Source organism: Vulpes lagopus, chromosome 3, assembly GCF_018345385.1.
Source record: "Vulpes lagopus strain Blue_001 chromosome 3, ASM1834538v1, whole genome shotgun sequence".
In the NCBI taxonomy this organism is placed as follows: Eukaryota; Metazoa; Chordata; class Mammalia; order Carnivora; family Canidae; genus Vulpes; species Vulpes lagopus.
The window spans coordinates 150,614,554-150,635,149 of NC_054826.1; the positions used below are offsets into that span (position 1 = coordinate 150,614,554).

Sequence of the window (20,596 nt, forward strand, 5' to 3'; positions counted from 1 at the left end):
GAGAGAGAGATAGAGAGGCAGAGGCAGAGACACAGGCAGAGGGAGAAGCAGGCTCCATACAGGGAGCCCGATGTGGGACTCGATCCTGTGTCTCCAGGATCACACCCCAGGCTGAAGGTGGCACTAAACCACTGAGACACCGGGGGCTGGCCTGATCCACCATTTAATTGTATTCAAATTACTTGAAATATCCCTTTATCCTTTGACTTCATTTTGTCTTTACATTGTAGTAAGCATCAATTTCACCTTGTCTGTCCCTTTTCTTTGACATTGGCTCGTGAAAATTAGATTAGTACTTGTAGCCAATAAATAGAACTTACTGCTTACAGTACCTAATCTTTAAGTAATCCAAAGTGAAGTATTGAAAGAGTGGAAATACTCAATTATAAAGTGGGTATCCTGACGATCTAAGTATGCTTTTACACACAAATAACTTACTCAAATAAATGTATGCATTTATTATAAATAAAAAATTTAGATCTAAAACATCTCACACTCCCAACTAAATATATGTCTTTCCTGGGTTCCCTAAAAAAACAGAGCCTTAGGCAAGCTTATGTGCTAGTAATTAGAGAATTTAACCCTAAAGCAGTGAGAATAAGGGAAAGGGAAAATAGGAGGAGGAGGAGTAACTGAGGTCCAGTGTACAGATGGAGCCAAGAAAATCTAAGAGGGTTCTGAGAGATTAATCCCCTTCAATGATGCAGACCCACTGTTGTCCTTCCATAATATTTACCTCCAATATTAGAGTGTAGAGTTTGCATTTGTGTGTGTGTGAGCACAAGCTATTTTGCTTTTTCTTTGAGAGGAAGCAGAAGTCCCATCATTCATAGAATCTCCTCCAAAGTGGTGGCCAATTGCACTCTCCTAAAATACCTAAAACAAGACAGTTATTAAAATAAATTAGTGTCTGCTGCTGGAGCTGATGTCAAGACTTGATCTTTTTTTTTTTTTTTTTTTACCATCTTGATCTTAAAATAAGAGTCAGTTATTTTGTCAGCAAATGATTCATTCAGGAGTAATAGAGAACTATAATTTGGGGCATGCAAGCTATGGCAAAACCATAGGCAAGACCCCCCCCCAAAAAAGGGGAAGGGAATATTATTTGAGGAAATTGGGAGGGACTGTTTTGAAGGAAAATCCATCCATTGGAGAAACTGTCTGAGTTGCGGGGTAGTTGATTTCTTGTAGGAGATGCCATGTGCATCTTTCCTTGTTGAGACCTGTAATGGATGATTCTTTCCTTTGACGGTTCTCCGTTGGGGTCTATAATTGACAGTTCTTCCTGTAATTGATGTTTAGTGGTATGGTTCTCCCCTCTAGCCTCCCAATTCTGCTTTAGTAAAATTGTCCTATATTAATTTTCATAGCCAATATAGATGTTTATCCCCTTCTTTATCACCAATTTTCCTCACTTTTAGCCAGCATTTTGGCTGATCTGTATTGTTTGCTTGCCTTTTGGTGTGACCACAGCCTTCATTCGTGAGGGGTCTGAGCCCTTAGCTGCCCTGCCCTTATTGGATCGTGGCTTCTGCTGTTGTCTGTGACAGAGGTGTGACAGACCCAGTTTAGGCACTTTCCAGATTTACCTGACCTTCCCTGCTGACTGGGCCTTACCTGCTTGCTCAGTGGAGAGTCCATGCTGCTGCCATGACTGCCTCATCCTCATCTTCGTCTCATCTTCTCTGCCTCAGGGAGAGGGCCTAGTTTAGCATGGCCTCTACTGGGCTATATTGGCAGCTCCACTCTCTGGTGTCCAGCCTCAACAGATTCACAGAAGCTTTGGCTCAGATAAAGCATTGTAGCATGGCACGTGGGATCTGGCTTTGTTAGAGGCAGCCCAGATGGGCCATTTGACACAAACCAGAGGTGCAGGAGTTAGCAGCACCCTGAGTGACAAATTGTGCCAAAGTTGCAAAGTATTTCCAGCATCCCAGAAGTGTCTTTTGTGCTCCCTTCTAGTCAGAAACCCCCAAATAGTCATCACTATTCTGACTTCCATTGCCACATAGATTAATTATACCTGTTTTTAGATTTTGTGTAAATAGAAACGCACAGCACATCCTCTTGTGTTTGGCTACTTTCATATAGTATTTGCTGCATGAAATTCAGTCATGTTGCATGCAGCAGCAACATATTTCTTTATCCAGTGTATTCCATTTTAAAAATATAGCACGGTTTGCTTACCAACTGCTGTTGATGAATATTTGGATTATTTCCGTTTAGAACTATTGCAAATAAAACTATAAGCATTAATTTAGTTGAGTATACACCAGAGTGGAATTGCGGGGTCACAGGGTATACATTATATCTAATTTTATTTAGTTGATCTGCCAAACACTTTCCCAAGTGGTTTTACTGGCTGTTACACATTTCTGCCAGTATGTGGTACTGTCAGTCCTTATGATTTTAGCTACTCTAGTGGGAATGTAATCATACTGTACTATGATACAATATGCTTTAATATAATTTTAATGCTTTAATATATTTTTAAAGGATTCTGTTTATTTATTTTGGGGGGGGGGAGGAGGAGAAAGCACAGAGGGAAAAATGAGAGGGAAAAGCAAACTTCCTGCTGAGCAGAGAGCCTGACATGGGGCTCAATCCCAGGACCCTGAGATCATGACCTGAATCAAAGGCGGACACTTAATCGACAGCCATCCAGGTGCCGCATGTACTCTGTTTTTAATTTGCATTTTCCCTGATGACTAATGTTGTTAAGCACCTTTTCATCTACTTTTGGTCATTTGGATGTCCTCTGTTATAAAGTGCCTATTAAAGTCTTTTTTGCCCAATTTTTAATAAGGTTGTCTTTTTCTTATTGATTTATAGTAGTTCTTTATATGTTCTAGATACTGAATCCTTTGTTGGATTTATGTATTGTAGATAACTTTTTCCAGTTTGTTGTTTGCCTTAATGGTGCCCTTGGATGAATAGAGAGTCTTAATTTTAATGGAGTCTAATTTAATCTTTTCTTTATGAGTAGTTGTTTTTTTGCATCATATTTAGGACAGCTTTTTCAAGTTCATGAAAACATTATACAGTGTTCTGTTCTGCTATTTTGTCCTACCTTTCATATTTAGGTCTGTGACCTATCTCAAGTTGTTTTTTGTATGTAGTGTAAGGTAAGATTCAAGATTTTTGTATTGTTTTGTTTTCCTTTATGGATGGCTAGTAGACCCAGACCATTTATTGAAAAGACCATACTTCCCCCCCGCTGAATGCAGTTGTGCCTTTGTTGTGAATGAAGTGGCTGCAAATGTGCAGGTCTCTTTTATGTTTCATTGGTATATGTGCCTATCCTTATCTCAGAAGCATATAGTCTTAATTATTGCTGTTTTGTATGTCTTGATATCTGGTATGACTCCAGATTTGTTTTTCTTTAAGATTATTTAGGGATATTTTAAGTCCTTTGCAATTTCAATATAAAATTTAGGATCAACTTTTCAATTCCACTAAAAAAAAAAAATCTGCTGGGTTTCATAGGATTGCATTGAATTTATATATCACTTTGAGGAGAATTGACACCTTTATAATACTGAGTCTTTTAATCCATGGACATGACATATCTCATTTTAGGTTTTATTTAATTGATCTCAACCATGTCTTACCATTTTCAGGGTGGAGGTCTTTCATTAGCTTTACTTCTAGGGTTTTTTTGGGGGGGTGCTATTATAAATGATATTTTTAAAAATTTTCATTTCCTAATTGTTCATTGTTGGTATATAGAAATATAATAGGTTTTCATGTATTGACCTTATATTCAGTGAGCTTGCTAAATTCCTATTATTTTTAGTAGTTTCTAGATTCTTTTGGATTTTGTATGTCTATAATTATGCCATCTGTGAATGCCACCTGATTACTTCTTCCTTTATTTTGTTTCTTTCAGTTATTATATTTGCTATAATTTCCAGTATAATGTTGAATACAGGTGGAGAGAATGGATATCTTTTTTCTTTTTCCCAATTCTGAGTGGGAAAGCATTCTATATTTCACCCTTAAGTATTATCTAGAGATATTTTGTAGATACTTTTATCAAAGAAAGTCTACTTCTATTCCTAATTTGATCTGACTTTTCTTTTTTAAGTTATGTATAAGTGTTGAATTTTATCAAATGCTTCTTATGCATCTATTGAGATGATTGTGTGACTTCTTTGTTCTGGTATGTGGTGATTTACACTGATTTTTCAATGTTAAATCAACTTTCCATTTCTGCATAAATTCTATTTGATCATGATATAGTATCCTTTTCAATTTGCTAATATTTTGTTTAGGATTTTTGCATCTGTGTTCCTGAGAAAGATTGGTCTGTACTTTTCCTTTATTGTAATGTCCTTGCCAGGTATTAGTATCAAGGCTATCTGCCTCAAAAATGAGTTGGAAAGAATTTCCTCTTTTTTCTGCTCTCTGGAACAGTTTGCCCAAACAGATATTATTTCTTTCTTAAAATTCCTTCTGACAATTGCTTTAGCTTCACTATGTAAGAAATTTTTGATGTGTCACACTTTAATTATCATTCAGTCCCAAGTATTTTCTAACTTTTGAGTTCTTTTTCTTTTTCTTTTTTTAACATATGAGCCATCTAGAAGTGTGTTGTGTTGCTTAATTTCCTAGACATTTGGGGATACTTTAAGTTATACATTTCTAGTTTAATTTTACTATAGTCAGAAAACATACTCTAAAATTTAAATACTTTGAAACTTGTTGAGCCTTGCTTTTTGAATCAGATTATGGTCTCTTTTGATAAAATCTTTCATGTGCATTTGGGGAAAATGATCATTCTGTAGTTGTTAGGTCTAGTGGTCTAAATATGTTAGGCTAAGTTGGTTAATCATGGTGTTCAGATCTTCTTTATTCTTATCAATTTCATGTCCATTTGTTCTTTCAGCTAGTGATGGAGGTGTGTTAAGATCTCTGAGTATGATTATAAATGTGTTTCTTTTTTTTCTTCTTTATCTCTCTCTCTTTTTTTTTAGTTCTGTCAACTTTGCTTTATGTATTTGAAACTATGTTATTTGGTGAATACAAATTTCAGATTTACATCATTGTCATTATAAAATGTCTTTTCTGTAGTACGTAAATTTTCTCTAATATTATTTCTTGCATAACATCTACTTTCTATGACATTAGCTGTGGTATACTGGTATTTGAATATTGAAAAAAATAAAGCAAAATAAATACAGTGCAGCTAGCACAATGCATGACACATAAAATCTATTTAACAAACAAAAAAACCCCAAACAAAAATTTAATAAGCAAAAAAAAAATTATTTAACAAACAAATAATATACTTCCCCTTCTCTTCCACCTACCCAAATCTTAGCTTTGTGGGGAGAGATGGGGAGAAACCAACAAGTTGGCGAAAGCTGGGGCTTTATATTAGATGGTATCAAGAATGACCAGGGAATATTTTAAGGACATGGATATTTAAAAGTCAATTTTAAGCTGTTTGTCATGTAGTACAATCCTGCCTCCACCTCCTAGTTCATTACCTCTTTTAGTTATGGCCATTAAGAAACAAACATTCATACCTTATCGATGGTAGAAAAATTGGAACAAATGCTTTGAAGGGAAATGTTCATCAAAATTTATGTGTGTATATATTTTTTGTAAGATTGTATTTATTCATTTGAGAGAGGGAGAGCACAAGCAGGGGGAGGGGCAAAAGGAGAGGGAAAAATAGACTCCCCACTTGGCAGGAAGCCCTGATGTGGGGCTCCATCTCAGGACCTTAGGATCATGACCTGAGTGAAGGCAGATGCTTAACCAACTGAGCACCCAGGCACTATATCTTTTAACATAGCAATTCCACTCCTAGGACTTTTCCCTACAGATAAACTCACATAAGCGCATGAGATTATATGTACAAGGGTAATATAATTTGTCCCTTAAAGCCTACTTTATAATAGCAAGAAACCAAATTACTCAAATGTCCTTTAATAAAGGAATAAATAAGTAAATTTATTTATGTCACATCTATTTCTTTTATCATATCCTACTTAACCATCTGTATTTTTATAATAGTGTGTATTACTTTTGTAATTGAAACAAATTTACACATAAAAATTACAATTTTGGACTAAATAAAGACCATTATTTTGAAATCTCAACATGTTGACATAAGAGTCTTGTCTTCTCTACCCTAAATTTCTAATTTTTTTCATTACTTTTCTATTCCACTATGTTTTTTTTCCCTTTTATCTTCTTCATGATCTTGCTTCTTCTTTCCTTTATTAGAGTGAAGTGAGATTATGTCAATTTTAGAAAAGTTCCTTTTGAATATTTGTTAAGTTATATTGCTTCTGCCCCACAAAGCCAGGGAAGTAGAAAGCAATTGGCCACTGGGCTCGTTATCTTCCTCCTTCTTGTGCCCTTGAGGCAACTGTTCTTAGGAAGCAGCTTTTTTGATAAGGCTCTTAGCCTGTAGATAAGGAGTGGGGAGTAAAATTGGCCACCATCTGGGTCACTCTCCACCCAACCCAGAAGCATCTTGCTGATAAGAGATATTCTAAGTGCAAGAGGGATTTATGGAGGGAGGCATTCCCTTTGAGCTTTGGAGTCAGGCCCTAATTACCTCCATGGATTGGATATGAGGATATGTTTCTGTATCCTTGAGTGCTTCTCTTTCTATCATCATGTACTCTTATAATCAGTATCCTTAACTTCCATGTTATTTCATCTCTGTTCCCGATCTGTGCTTTTTCTACATCCTTAGATACACAATGAACCAGATTCTCATTTCATCAGAGCCCACCTCTTATCTGACTTTACCTCTGCTTCTATTCCTCATTTCCCTATATTTTACATTCATAAATCATCACACAGATCTTAATATGTAATGCATCATCCCTCAACTTTATATTCATTCACCTTTTTAATTTTTTCATCAGTTATCTTTTCTGCCAAATTTTTGAATTTGGATCCTCTAACATGGATCATCTTTATTTTATTTAAAATATTTTTCAGGGGATCCCTGGGTGGTGCAGTGGTTTGGCGCCTGCCTTTGGCCCCGGGTGAGCTCCTGGAGACCGGGGATCGAGTCCACATCGGGCTCCCTGCATGGAGCCTGCTTCTCCCTCTGCCTGTGTCTCTGCCTCTCTCTCTCTCTCTTTCTCTCTCTATTGTGAATAAATAAAATCTTAAAAAATAATAATATTTTTTTACTTCATTCTTGTCTCTCAACTTCACTTAAATCTGCTTCACAGTTTTGTGTCCCATTGCCCCCTCACTAAGGCCACTTTTTATTATATTAATGTATCAAATATCCTTACAAATGACTCCTTTCACTTCTTCTCTATAGAGCAAGGTTTCTTAATCTTGGAACTATTGACATTTTTTATTGAGTCATTCTTTGTTGTAGGGGCTGTCCTCTGCATTGTAGGATGTTTAGCAGCATCCCTGGCCTCTACTCACTAGAGAACTAACTTGCCTATGAAATAAAAAATGTCCACAGTTATTTCCAAATGTCCCCTGGAAAAGCAAAATCACCTCTGGTTGAGAACCATTGCTATAAAGGTAGGAAATAATAAATTCATTTATATTGTTTCTTTTGAGGTAAAATTTTTTTTCTTTTGAGGTAAAATTTATAGATCAAATGTACACAGATAAATGAATGCTGACAAATGTATACAGCCATGTAAACCACCACCCCAATCAATATATATATAAATTTTCATTGTTCCAGAAAGCCTCCTTGTGCCCTTTACAACCAACTCCAACACTTCTGCTGAGATCAATCAAGCGATTGATTTCTGTGTCCAGAGAATATTATTGTCCTTGAATTTATAAGTACAATCATACAGTATGTGTTCCTTTGAGTCGGCCTTCTTTAGCTCAAGGTAATCCTTCTGAGACTCATGTTCATTGTTGCATGTACCAGTTGTTTGTTTCTTTTTGTCCCTGAATGGTATTACCTTGTGAAGTCATACAAATAGCAACATTTGTTGTATCCATTCTATTAATAGAAACTTCATTGTTTCCTGTTTGGGTTTATTATGAATAAAACGGCTATAAAAATTCTTGAGGAAGTCTTTTGGTGGATATCTTCTCATCTCTTTTGAAGCAGAATTTCTGGGTCAAAGGTTAGATATATGCATAACTTTTAAGAAACTGCCAAGCAGTATTTCAAAGTGGTTGCACACTCACCAATGTAGGAGACTTCCAATTGCTCCACATCCTTGTTGACATTTCTTATTGTCAGTCTTTATACTTTAGCTGTTCTGGTGGGAATGAAGAGGTATTTCATGATACTTATTATTTTCATGTGTTGATGATTGATAGTGTTGATACCCTTTCTATGTATGGGTTTATTGGTCATTTGTATATCCTTTTTGTCAAGTGTCTGTTTAAATATTTTGCCCATTTTTATTGTTTTTTTTTACCTTATTACTGATTTATAACATTTTTACATATTCTAGATATGACTTCTTTGTCATAAGTATGTGTTGTGAATATTTCTTCCACTTTGTAGATTGCCTTTTCATTATTAATAGTGTCCTTTCATGAGCACAGATAATTTTTGTTGTTGTTTTTAAGATTTTACTTATTTATTCATGAGAGACATCGAGAGAGAGAGAGAGAGAGAGAGGCAGAGACACAGGCAGAGGGAGAAGCAGACTCTATGCAGGGAGCCTGATGTGGGATTCAATCCCGGGTCTCCAGGATCACGACCTGAGCCGAAGGCAGGCGCTAAACCTCTGAGCCACCCAGGGATCCCCAGATACTTAGTTTTGATGCAATCCAACTTATTTTTTCTTCTATGTTTAGGGTTTTCTCTGTTCTAAGAAATCTTTCTATACTATAGTTGTGAAAACATATTTCTTCTAGAAGTTTGTATCTTAATTTATTTTCATATCTATGATTCATCATGAATTCATATTTTTATAAGGTAGGAGTAAAACTATTTTCCCAAACATATATATAGTTGTTCCAACTTTATTTATTTATTTATTTATTTATTTATTTATTTATTTATTTATTTTAAGATCTTGTTTATTTATTTGACACAGAGAGAGAATGTGTGAGAGAGCACAAACAGAGGGAGTGGCAAGCAGAGGGAGAGGAAGAGGCAGACTCTCCACTGAGCAGGGAGCCTGACATGGGGCTCGATCCCAGGACCCCAGGATCATGACTTGAGCCAAAAGCAGAGGTCCAACCAACTGAGCCAACCAAGCGCCCCCAAAATCATTTATTGAAAAGAACTCTCCTTTATCCATTGAGTTGTCTTCCCACATTTGCCTCCCCCACGTGCTTTTGTAGATCTCTTGGCCATATGTGTGCAGGTCTATTTCTAGACTCTATATTCTGGGATATGTTTTATGGTCTAGCACATGATCTCATGTAGTGACTGTTACATGAGCACTTAAAAAGAATGTGTACTGTGCACTAATTAGTTGCAGTGTTATGTAAACATCAAGGTTAAATTAGTTGATAATGTTCAAATTCTTGTTTCATTTGAATGATGTTCTATTCTTATTGAGGGTTCTACCTAGTTGCCACAATTTTCAATAGTGGGAAATTTTTGTCTCCAAGGTTGATTGTTGGTTTGTCTATTTCTCCCTTTAGTTTTGCCAGTTTGTATTTCTGGTTTTTTGAAGCTCTGTTAATAGGCACATGCACATGTAGGATTGCTATATCTTCTTAGTGAATTTATTTTTTTGTCATTATAAAATTACACTCTTTTCTTTCCTTTCTCAAGGCCAATTTTGTCTTATAGTAATATACTAACACTGGCTATATTATGCTTAGAATTTGCATAATATGCCATATCTTTGTTTCATTTTCAACTTCTATGTCTTTATATTTAAAATGAACCTGTTGTAAATTCCATATAGGTTAATCTTGCTTTTTTTTTTATCAAGTCTGAAAATCTCTGCTTTTTAAGTGTTTAGTCCATTTATATTTACACTTGATCTTAGCCAAAAGACTGAGAGAAGCAATTGGTCCATTTATATTTAATATAATTATTAATTTAGCTGGCTTTAATCTACTGTCTTTCTATTTGTCTTTCTATTTTCTATTTTCCTCTGTTCTTTATTCCTTTATTCTACTTAACTTGTTTTGTGTTAATTGGTTAATTTTAGTGTTTCATTTTATTCCATTTATTAGCATTTTAGGTATATCTTTATTATTAATGAGTGGCAAGGGGGTTATAATATACATCCTTAATTTATCCCAGTCTACTTTAATATACAACTTGAAGTGTAATTTAAGTACCTTTCAACCGTATGAGTCCATACTATTACCTGCAGTAATAGTCACGTGTCTATTCTGCTCTAGCTGTCATGTCTTAATTCTGTTATTAATAAAATAATACATTGTTTTTACTTTTACTTTAAACAGTTAATTGTCTTTTAAAGGAATTAAAAGTAAAGAAAACCAACAATATATTACATTTACCTAGTTATCATTGCCAGTGATCTTCATTCCATACTGTAGCTCTGTATTTTCACCAGACATCATTTTTCCTTTAGAGTAAAGAAATTTGGTATTTCTTGCTGGTGAACATGATTTTAGCTCTTATTTGTCTGCTTCATTTTGAAAGGAATTTTTGCTCAATATAGCATTCTACATTGACATATTTTCCTTTCAGTAATCAAAGATGTTATTTCATTGTCTTCTGGCCTCAGTTGTTTCTGATGAGTAACTAGTTCCAGTTCCTATGATATACTGAGGTGTTATTTTCTTTGCATAGATCCTGTGTTAGATTTACGGAGCATCTTAGGTCCATGGGTTGATAGCTTAAGTCAAATTTGGAAAAATTTCAACAAATATTTCTTTGAATATTTTTGTGCTCCATCTTTCCTCCTTCTATCTGTGGGACACATTTATATGTATGCCAAACTACTTGATAATGTTCCACAGGTCATTTTGACTTTTCCATTTTTAAAAAATGAAATGCTTCAGTTGCATGATTTCTATTTTCCTATTTTCAAGTCATCTGATCCTTCCTACTGTCATACCAGTCTGTTGTTAATACATTACAAAAATCTTCTTTCATCCATTGTTATTTTTCTATTTTAGTATTTTCATTTGCTTATTTTTAAAGAATTTTGGCATCTTTCCTGAAATGTCTTCTCTGTTTGTTACTTACACCTATCTTTTCCCATAATTTCTTTATCATATTTGTAATACTTATTGTCAGCTTATTGTCTGCTAATTGCAAATCTGGATCAATTTTGCATCTTCTGTTGAGGGATTTTTATTCTTATTAATTATGGGACCCATTTCCTGCTTGTTGGCATGTCAGTTTTTTCTTAGATACTGCATGATGTGTTGTAGAGACTATATGTTTTCTTTTTCTGAGTTATGTTCTAGCAGTAGTTTAATTATTGTGAATCATCTTGATTCTGTGGAGACTTGATTTTAGGCTTTGTCAGAGCAGATCCATTTGTTTTGCTCTTGTTCTAGGGCATAACTCTTAGTCTGAGGATGTGGTTCTTACCCCTAATAGGACCCTTCTGGAGCTTCAATGAAAACACAAGGTTCTTACCAGGGCTTTCTAACTTGAGTGGGGTTGAACTTTAAACATTTTCTCCCCAGAACTGGGCAGTTGCTGAAATCTCTGGTTAGCTCTTTTCACCTCCAAGCTCTTGTTTTCTATTAGATTCCTTTGCAGTTTAGGACTCACCTAAGTATTGTGAGGATACAGATTGAAGAATTGCCTTTTGTGATTTCTCCCTTTTTGGGATTTCCTCCCTCAATTTCTTTCTTTCTTTCTTTCTTTCTTTTTTTTTTTTTTTTTTTTTTTTTTTTAAGATTTTATTTATTTATTCGGGGGGGGGGTGCGGGCAGAGAGAGAAGCAGGCTCCATGCAGAGAACCCGATGCGGGACTCAATCCAGGGTCCCCAGAATCATGCCTTGGGCTGCAGGCGGCACTAAACCACTGCGCCACTGGGGCTGCCCTCCTCCCTCAATTTCTAAATGCTTTGGCAACCCAGAGCTCTTACCTCTGGCTTGTCAATCCAGTAAGTCTGCTGCTTTCTGCTTAAGCTCTATCCAGATGCTGTGATCAAATTGGGAATCCCTTCAGAGGGAAAAGCTAGTTAAATGTGGATCTCACCTGGATTGCTTCCTTTTTTTCAAGGGTTTCTACCAGTTTCACCTAATTTTGCTGGTAGCTAGTACCTTCAAAGGGATGTATTTTTTTAAGAGTATGGCAAGAGGATTAGTTTGATATGAGCAACTCTGCCATTAGTGCAATTGGATTTGTCACATTAAGTTTTAAATGAATGATATTTTTAGGGATAAATACTTCTAAGAATCATTATATTGTAGCGGAAGACAAAACCTAAAGCAAATAAAATAACTTTTTGACAGACTTTCTGGTACTAACATGCAAATGTAAATGTATTTTTGGGGCAGTGAACAGTGCACACATCAGCAATCTGCTTAGTGCATAAGCTATATTAACCCAATCCCTAAATTTTTTTTATTTTTCTTTTTGAAGATTTTATTTATTTACTTGAGGGGAGGGGGAGTACACAAGCAGGAAGAGTGGCAGGCAGAGTGAGAGGGCCATAGAGCAGGGAGCCTGAGGCAGGGCTTGATCCCAGGACCTTGAGATCATGACCTGAGCTGAAGGCAGACACTTAACTGACTGAGCCACCCAAGTGCCCCATCATCCCCTAAAATTTGTCTATCTCTTACTTCTCTCTCACTCCCGTTGAGATTTAACCTTCCTTTGCTAGCCCTAAAAGAATAGGGCAAAAAATAGAGGGGATATTCCCCTCAGTTTTTAAAACAAATTTCTATTTATTGCATAACAACAACCATCCTGGTATTGGAAGATAATAGTAATACCTGCTTATGTCACCTTCATTCCCTAGACTTCTCTTTATTCTCCCAGATAATTGAGTATCTGGCTCACATTTTTCCTCCTCTTACAATCTCAGATCAAATCTTTAATGATGTCACTATTCATGTAGTAGTTCACCAGTAACCAATGCTTCATAGTTCCTTATTCTCCTTGGCCCAACTCTTGTCTATTTTATTTTCTACCATTTGGTCAGGATCAATGTCACCTCCCTTTTCAGTGTCTCTGTTATATTGATGATTGCTAGGATCTCTAAATCAATATTTTCCCCTGTTTATTACATCTTTCTTATTGTCTAATGCTTCATTCCCTCACAATCACTGAACATTTTTCTGCTTTATCCACTTTATGAGCTCATCCTTTCTACCCTGCTATAATATATTTCAGTTTCTCACTTTAGCATCTTTAATCTGTATTAGTTTTGCCTCTTTCAATTCACTAATTTCTGGATTTAAGTCCATTTATTCATTCCTATACACACAAGATAGAAAAACAAATGAACTCAGTTTTTTTTTTTTTTTAATTTATTTCATTTTATTTATGATAGTCACAGAGAGAGAGAGAGAGAGGCAGAGACACAGGCAGAGGGAGAAGCAGGCTCCATGCACCGGGAGCCTGACGTGGGATTCGATCCCGGGTCTCCAGGATCGCGCCCTGGGCCAAAGGCAGGCGCCAAACCGCTGCGCCACACAGGGATCCCTGAACTCAGTTTCTTAAAGCTAGAACCATTCTGCTGATTTTGAAAGAGTTAAACATTTCTAGGAATAATCCCCACTATCTTCCCACACCTTCTTAAATAGACAGGAGTGAAGGAGTAGTATGAGAATATTCCTAATATATATAAATAAATACCTATATATATAGGTATACCTATATATATAGCTCTATACCTAAATGGCTCTATACCTAAATACCTCTGCTGTTAACCAGCACAGTGCTTTGGGTTACTCCCTTAACCCTTTAATTTTCCTATCTATAAAATGAGGGCAACATTTTAAGACTTAAGACTCACCACATCCCACTTCAGTACTGTATAGTATCAGCTCATTGAAGCTACAGAGAAGCAAATCCCAGGCTAGCAGGCATAATGGCAAGAGAGGGAGGAGGGACTGAGCTGCCTAGGGACTTGAAGTCTGCATCTGCAAACATTTAGGCACCGTGAGACTTAGAATATAACTGGTCAGACCTTGGACGTAGTCTAAGTTGCAAAGAGGCAGCCTCGGTACAGAGATTTGCTGGTCATTTTACTCCCCAGCACTCTCCTGAATCTCTGACACAGGCTCTATGCTTCTTTCTCTTTCCTCCTGTTCCAGCTTCCCACAATTCCCTTCCTGCTTCTCCAGAACTTAATCTAATTTTCATTTTTAGGTCCTGGTTTTAAAATATATCTGTTCCACCTTATTATTTGTATTTAGCCAATAAGGTTTAAAGTTCTTTAATATACAAGGCAAATTATTCTATTGCTCAATAATCTTACAAAAATAAGGATAGTAAAATTAGATGAAAGATGATTTTTATTTCCTTTTGACCTATGCTTCACCCTCTATTCACCAACCCCACAACTCCGGCTCCCATAGGTAAATAAACTTTGATGGAGAAAGGATTCCTAGAATCTTCTTTAAACAAAAGATAGAATCAGTTAATCATTAACAAAGGTCAGTTTCTCCCTCCCCCATGGTCCCCCATGGCTTCTTCTTTGGTTGAAATAAAACTATATAGCCTGTATATGTATTAAAATAAGCTCACAACTATGTCTTTCATTCTTTATTTAAAGCCTTATGAGAATTTTAACATTTTTATTGAATAATACCCAAGGCAATACAAATTCATATGCAATAAATTCAATACACCTCTGTTACAAAACTAATATCAGGGGACTAGGGTAATATACCTACATTTCACTGTTAACTCTCAAAGCGAACACAGATCTCTTTGAGCACTAGCAATGGGATTTGATCTGTAGTATAGTTAACCAAATGGCAAGAGGTGAAGAACATTACAAGAGGGGCTTCATATATAAAATGCAGCTTGATCTTTAGTCATAAACAAGCAACCTATTCTGAAAAGATAAGGGGAAATAAAAATTAATCAAAGTAACTAAACAATTACTTCATATAGACAGTTATACCAACCTCCTTTCCTCTACCTGGGGCTATTTTTCCTCCACAATAAAACAAGCCTTTCTTGACTCTTTGGTTCAACCTTGCCCTTGCCTTTGCTTTTAAAGACATTACCTTAAAGAAAAATTTTTATTATTTTGTGCATAGCCAAAGCTCAAAAGTTTCTCCCAATTTCCTTCCAAAAATGAGCGTTATAACAGATTTTTTGTCTGTTTACTATGTAAAAATCTGATCTGTATTATACAAAAACTCAAAGCATATTTAATAGTTCTGATGTTAAAAAATAATAATAATAATAATAGTTCTGATGTTAATTTGACTTTATTGGTATGTTTTTCTAAAGCACAAAGGCCATGTGTCTTATATCTAAGAAGGAAGGTACCCTGTACATTTGCTCATATTAATTTTGTTCCATTCTCTTTCTTGTCTGCTCTTTTTTTCCTGTTTAAAGTACAATGTGTTACAACTATAGTGAGGCAAATGATTCCTATTGAACCCATTGCTGTCAAAACTCCTTTCAATATAAGATGATCTCTGGTAAGAAGAGGAGCAGAATTTGGGGAAATAAACAGAGATGCTTGGGCAATGTTAGATATAACAGACTTTAAGGAGTTCTTATCTATTGCTCGTATTGCCACATAAATTCTGTGGCTTTCTTGTGTCTCTCCATCAGGTTGGTGGTCAGGTCCGTTTGTGAAAAGCTTTGGTGAGAATGTAAATACCTCCTTGGTGCCAGCTTGCTGAGGATTTAGCTTTGATGTATTCACTAAAATGGCATTGTTGAAGTCATCTTGAATATTCTGTAAACTTTTACTGATTCTTATTTCATAGCTGTTAGCTGAAATTTAAAAATATAAATGGAAAGGTTACTAGTCTATGAGAAATGACTAATGAGAATAGCAACAATAGAAATAAACAACAAAAAATTGCATATGAACAAAACTTTAAAGCATTATATAAGAACTCATATTGAAACCTGAAAAGAGGAACAACTTAGATTTTTTTAATAGGAAGATTCAGCATAATAAAGATGTCATTTTTCCCACTAAGTTATTTTGTAAATTTTACATGATTTTATTAAAAGTGCCTCTAGTTTCTCTTTTAACAAGCTTATTGTACAGCTTCAATGGCAAATAAATAATCAAGGCTGGCCATATAAAGACTAAGAAAATAGCTATGTGGGAGTACTAAGCCTATCAGATATAAAAACACTGTAATGCCTCTATAACTAAAAAATTGTAGTACTGGTACACGAATAAGCGACTATCTAAAAATAGGCCACAATACATCCAAAAAGTATATAATAGAGGTAAAATACAAATTAATGTGGGAAAATACAAATTTCTTGATAAATAGTGTGTGACAACGCTATTTGGGTAAAATGATGTAGAAAAATAAAACTGGATCCATATCACAAACATTTTTTTCAATGTAAACTCCACAATGATCAAGAAATTTGATGTAAAATATTAAGTATGTAGTAGGAAATGATAGATAAATTCCAGTAGAGTCTTGAAGTAGGAAAGGCCCTTCTAATTAAGACTCAAAATTCAGAAGCCATAAACAAAAAATTGATAGATTTGAATACATACAATGAAAAACTTCCACATGGAAAATATCCTCTTAAGCAAGATATAAGCATAAATGTTAAGTGACAAAAATATGTGTTACTTAAGTCAAAGGTAAAAGTTTAGTTCTGAGTTCTTTGAATGGCTATGTGGCTTTTATTAGACTAACTCTCCAGAAGGTAACAGTTATGAACTCCAAAGAAGGCGACAAACAAAACAACAAAGGAAACAAGCTATTGAAGGACTTGATTCACATTAAAATCGGCAGAAACCAGAGGTGTTACAATCCTTAAAAGAAGGAAATCAAAGTAGGAATGATTCATATGTATACAGCCTTTCCTCTTAAGGCACTTCCTTCTCCCGTACAGATAGAATAGCTGGAACTGAAAGCCAGCTACCTTCTGGATCTGAGAAATCAGAAGACTGAGTATGGGATTGCCAGAGTGGCTAAAAATTGAGGGAGCCAGAGAGGGACAAATAAAAGCTAGAAGGCTGAAAAGCAGAGCAGAGTTTTATGCTAATGCTCACCAAAGGTATAGAGTTTAGAGTGTGAGCCTTGTCAGGTTAGAGGAGTGTGGTAAATATCTGGAGATATTCATTAAAACATTGGAAGAGCCATGCTTTAGGAATAAAGATTGGATTTCAGAATTAAGGGATATACTGTGGATTAAAAGTAAAACTGAAATAGACAAACCCTACTCAAAAGTAAAACCAAGCCGCCTCAAATTCAAGGTGAACCAAACTATGTATTAGAAACATTTCAAAATTCATGGCAGTCCTGGTTGACTCAGTCAGTTGAGCATCTATCGGCCTTTGGCTCAGGTCATGATCTCAGGGTCCTGAGATCAAGTCTTGTGTCATCTCCCTTGTCAACAGGGAATCTGCTTCCCTCTTTCCCTCTGTCCCCTCCCCCACTCATCTGCATGCACATGCTCTCTCTTGCTTTCTTTCTCTCACTGAAAGAAAGAAAAGAAAAATTTTAAAACTCTTCAGAAGAATCTAACAGATTCCAGAGTCTCTAATTTACTACCACATGCTCATCCATAAACATGCAAAGAAGTCGAAAATGTGATATGTAGTTAAGAAAAATATCAAGAAATAAAATGAGTCACAAATGACTGAGATTTGAAATTAATAGACAGGGGTAACCCTGGTGGCCCAGTGGTTTAGCACCACCTTCAGCCCAGGGCGTGATCCTGGAGATCTGAGATCAAGTCCCACGTCAGGCTCCCTGCATAGAGCCTGCTTCTCTCTCTTTCTCTCTCTTAAATAAATAAAATCTTAAAAAAAAAAAAAAAGAAATTAATAGACAGGACTTTAAAATAACCATGATGAATATGTTGAAAGTCAACAGAACACACTGGATATAGTAAATGAACAGATGGGAAACTTGAGGAGAGATACAGAAACTTAAAAAAAGAAGAAAATGGAAATTCTAGAATTGGAAAAAAAAACAATGAAAAAATTCATTTGAGAAGATTAACAGTACTGTGGACACAAAAGAAGAAAAAATCAGTAAGCTTGAAGACAAGTCCATAAAAATCAAACTGTAGCACTCAGGACAAAGAGAAAAATTGAACAGAATCTCACTGATCTTTGTGATCTACTGACATATCCATTTAGTGTATGTGGGTAGAATAAAATATAATCATATTGTATCATATCAACATTATCCAGGAAGAAAAGAAGAAAAAGAATAGAACAGAAATTTTTTGAAGATATATTAGCTGGAAATATTGCAAATTTGGTCAAAAAGAATATTTTACAGATCCAGGAAACTCAACAGTCCCCAAACAGAACATATATAAGGAAAACCACACTGAGGCACATCATGGCTAATCTGTTAAACACTAAAGATAAAAACAATTTAAAGCAGCCAAAGGTGAAGAAAGACACTTTATACTCAGGAAAATAACAGTAAGAATGATAGCTGACTTCTCATCAGAAAAAAATTAGGGCCATAAGACAATGAAATGACATATTTAAAGTACTAAAAGGAAAATCTCTTGCCCTAGAATTTTATATCTAGTGAAAATGTACTTCAAAACTTAAGGTGAAATGAACACATTTTCACATAATTGAATCCTGAGAGAATTTCTCCTAAAGACCTGAGCTACAAGGGAAATGATGATAGATAAAAATTCAGACTTACAGGAAGGAAGAAGACTAGAAATGGTGACTATATGGGTTACTTAAAAAGGGTCATTTTTTTCTTTTTAAAATTTATCAAAACGACAATTGCTTGTTTAAAACAGAAACTATAACAAAAACAAAAAACAAAAAACAAAAAGAACAGAAACTATAACAATACATTGTAGGCTTTATAAAACTGTAGCCAGTACAATACACGACAGCAGAACCACAAAATATGGAAGAGGGTACTTGGAGTTATACTTTTGAAAGATTCTCACATTATATGTGAAGTGCTATGACATTAATTCATGGCAGACTGATAGGTTAAGAAACTGCATGTTATAGAACAGCTAAATTTGAAGAAGCTGAGGGCAGGAATTTTATTGTTTTGATTTCCTTATATTGTTTTAATTTTTCAAAATTGGAGTAAGTTACACATAACATAAAATTTATCATCTTAACCATTTTTAGCATGTACAATCCAGTGTATAGTTCAATACATTTTTAAGTGTTACGTTAACATTGTTATGCTGTTTTTATTTTCAACCCATGTGAAAGTATCATCAATTCAAAAATAAAATTATGAATAACAAATAATTACTAGATACAAAAAGGGAAGCTATGTGTAGTACTAGACCACTCTCATAATATCATAACTCTTCTCTAAAATGGCTAAAAAGGAGATCACTGGGTGGCTCAGTGGTTTAGCACCTGCCTTCAGCCCAGGTCATGATCCTGGAGTCCAGGAATCCAGTCCCACACCGGGCTCCCTGCATGAAGCCTGCTTCTCCCTTTGCCTGTGTCTCTGCCTGTGTGTGTGTGTGTGTGTGTGTGTGTGTGTCTTTCATGAATAAATAAATAAAACATAAATAAATAAATAAATAAATAAATAAATAAATAAATAAAATGGCTAAAAATAGATTCAACAATGAACAGAGCAGCTTCAAAAGAGGATTTTATTCTGAGGAATGAAAACCATAGAACAGTCCAAGTTTTAATTAAAAAAATGAAAATATTCTGATGACTATGTTTGAGCAGTTTCCAAAACTATAATAATTTTGATAGACTATATGTACTCCTGAAGAGTAATTAGAATAGAGAAGGTTGCCCTTAGAGAAGGTTGTCAAAACAAAATATAGCCTTTATATTCAAGTTTATCAATCAGCCAAGTCCCTCAAAGTGAATCCACTTGGAGCTGAGTTGCTTCCTGCTGTGGTTCAAATACAAAGGCACAGATATGAGTGAGAAGCTAGGCTGACCATCTGCAGAACACTGACAGTGGAACATACATCCATTGTTCCTATGTCCATTGTTCCTATGTCCATTGTTCTCTCCGGAGAAAGACTTCTCCATGGTGCTTTCCCAGTCCTCTAGATAATGAAACAAGTAATATTTCAAAAGCCTTAGCATTTACAGTTTCCATATCCACAGCTCTCTCTGTGTAAAATTGATCATCTCATTTTAAAAGAAAATGGTGGGGACTCAGGAAGTTAAATGTGATAGCATGGTGAACAGTCAAGAAGTCATAGTGCTGGAAATGAACTCATTTCTTCTAATTCCAAATCCCATTACATTCTACTATTAGCATCTGTTAAACTTTGTGCAGGACAGCTATGTAACTTCAAAGACTCAAAACAAACTCAACTCATGCGTTCATGGAGAGGCTCCTTCCCTTTACAGTACTTGTTATGGCCCCCCTCTCCCTGTGAGAAAGAGAAATCAGGCTGCTTCTGCATCTTTGACCTCTTAGGTATAAGGCTCTGGGTTTGGTCTCTAGCTCTTTTTTCACAGTATATTTTAACCAATGAAATTAGCTCTGTGGCCTTGGGCAAGACACTTAAACTCTCAGGGTCATTCCCTTACATTTGAAACAAAGGGGTCAGACGAGCACATCTCTAAGACCCCGTCTGTCTCCAAAATGTTACAAATGCTGATATTTACTGAACACTTAATATGGGCC

The 20,596-nt window shown here is 35.4% G+C and overlaps 1 protein-coding gene across 1 annotated transcript in view; it reads right to left on the reverse strand.

The window, feature by feature from the left end:
* Positions 1 to 14,576: 14,576 nt before the first annotated feature.
* CLCA2 (chloride channel accessory 2) overlaps positions 14,577 to 20,596 on the reverse strand; it is a 40,021-nt gene continuing 34,001 nt past the window's right edge. The window contains exons 14-15 of the mRNA XM_041747192.1: positions 15,245 to 15,773; positions 14,577 to 15,210 (exon numbers count right to left, since the gene is read on the reverse strand). Coding sequence (XP_041603126.1) covers positions 15,331 to 15,773 — 443 coding nt within the window. The 3' untranslated portion in view covers positions 14,577 to 15,210; positions 15,245 to 15,330. The remainder of the gene's footprint in view (positions 15,211 to 15,244; positions 15,774 to 20,596) is intronic.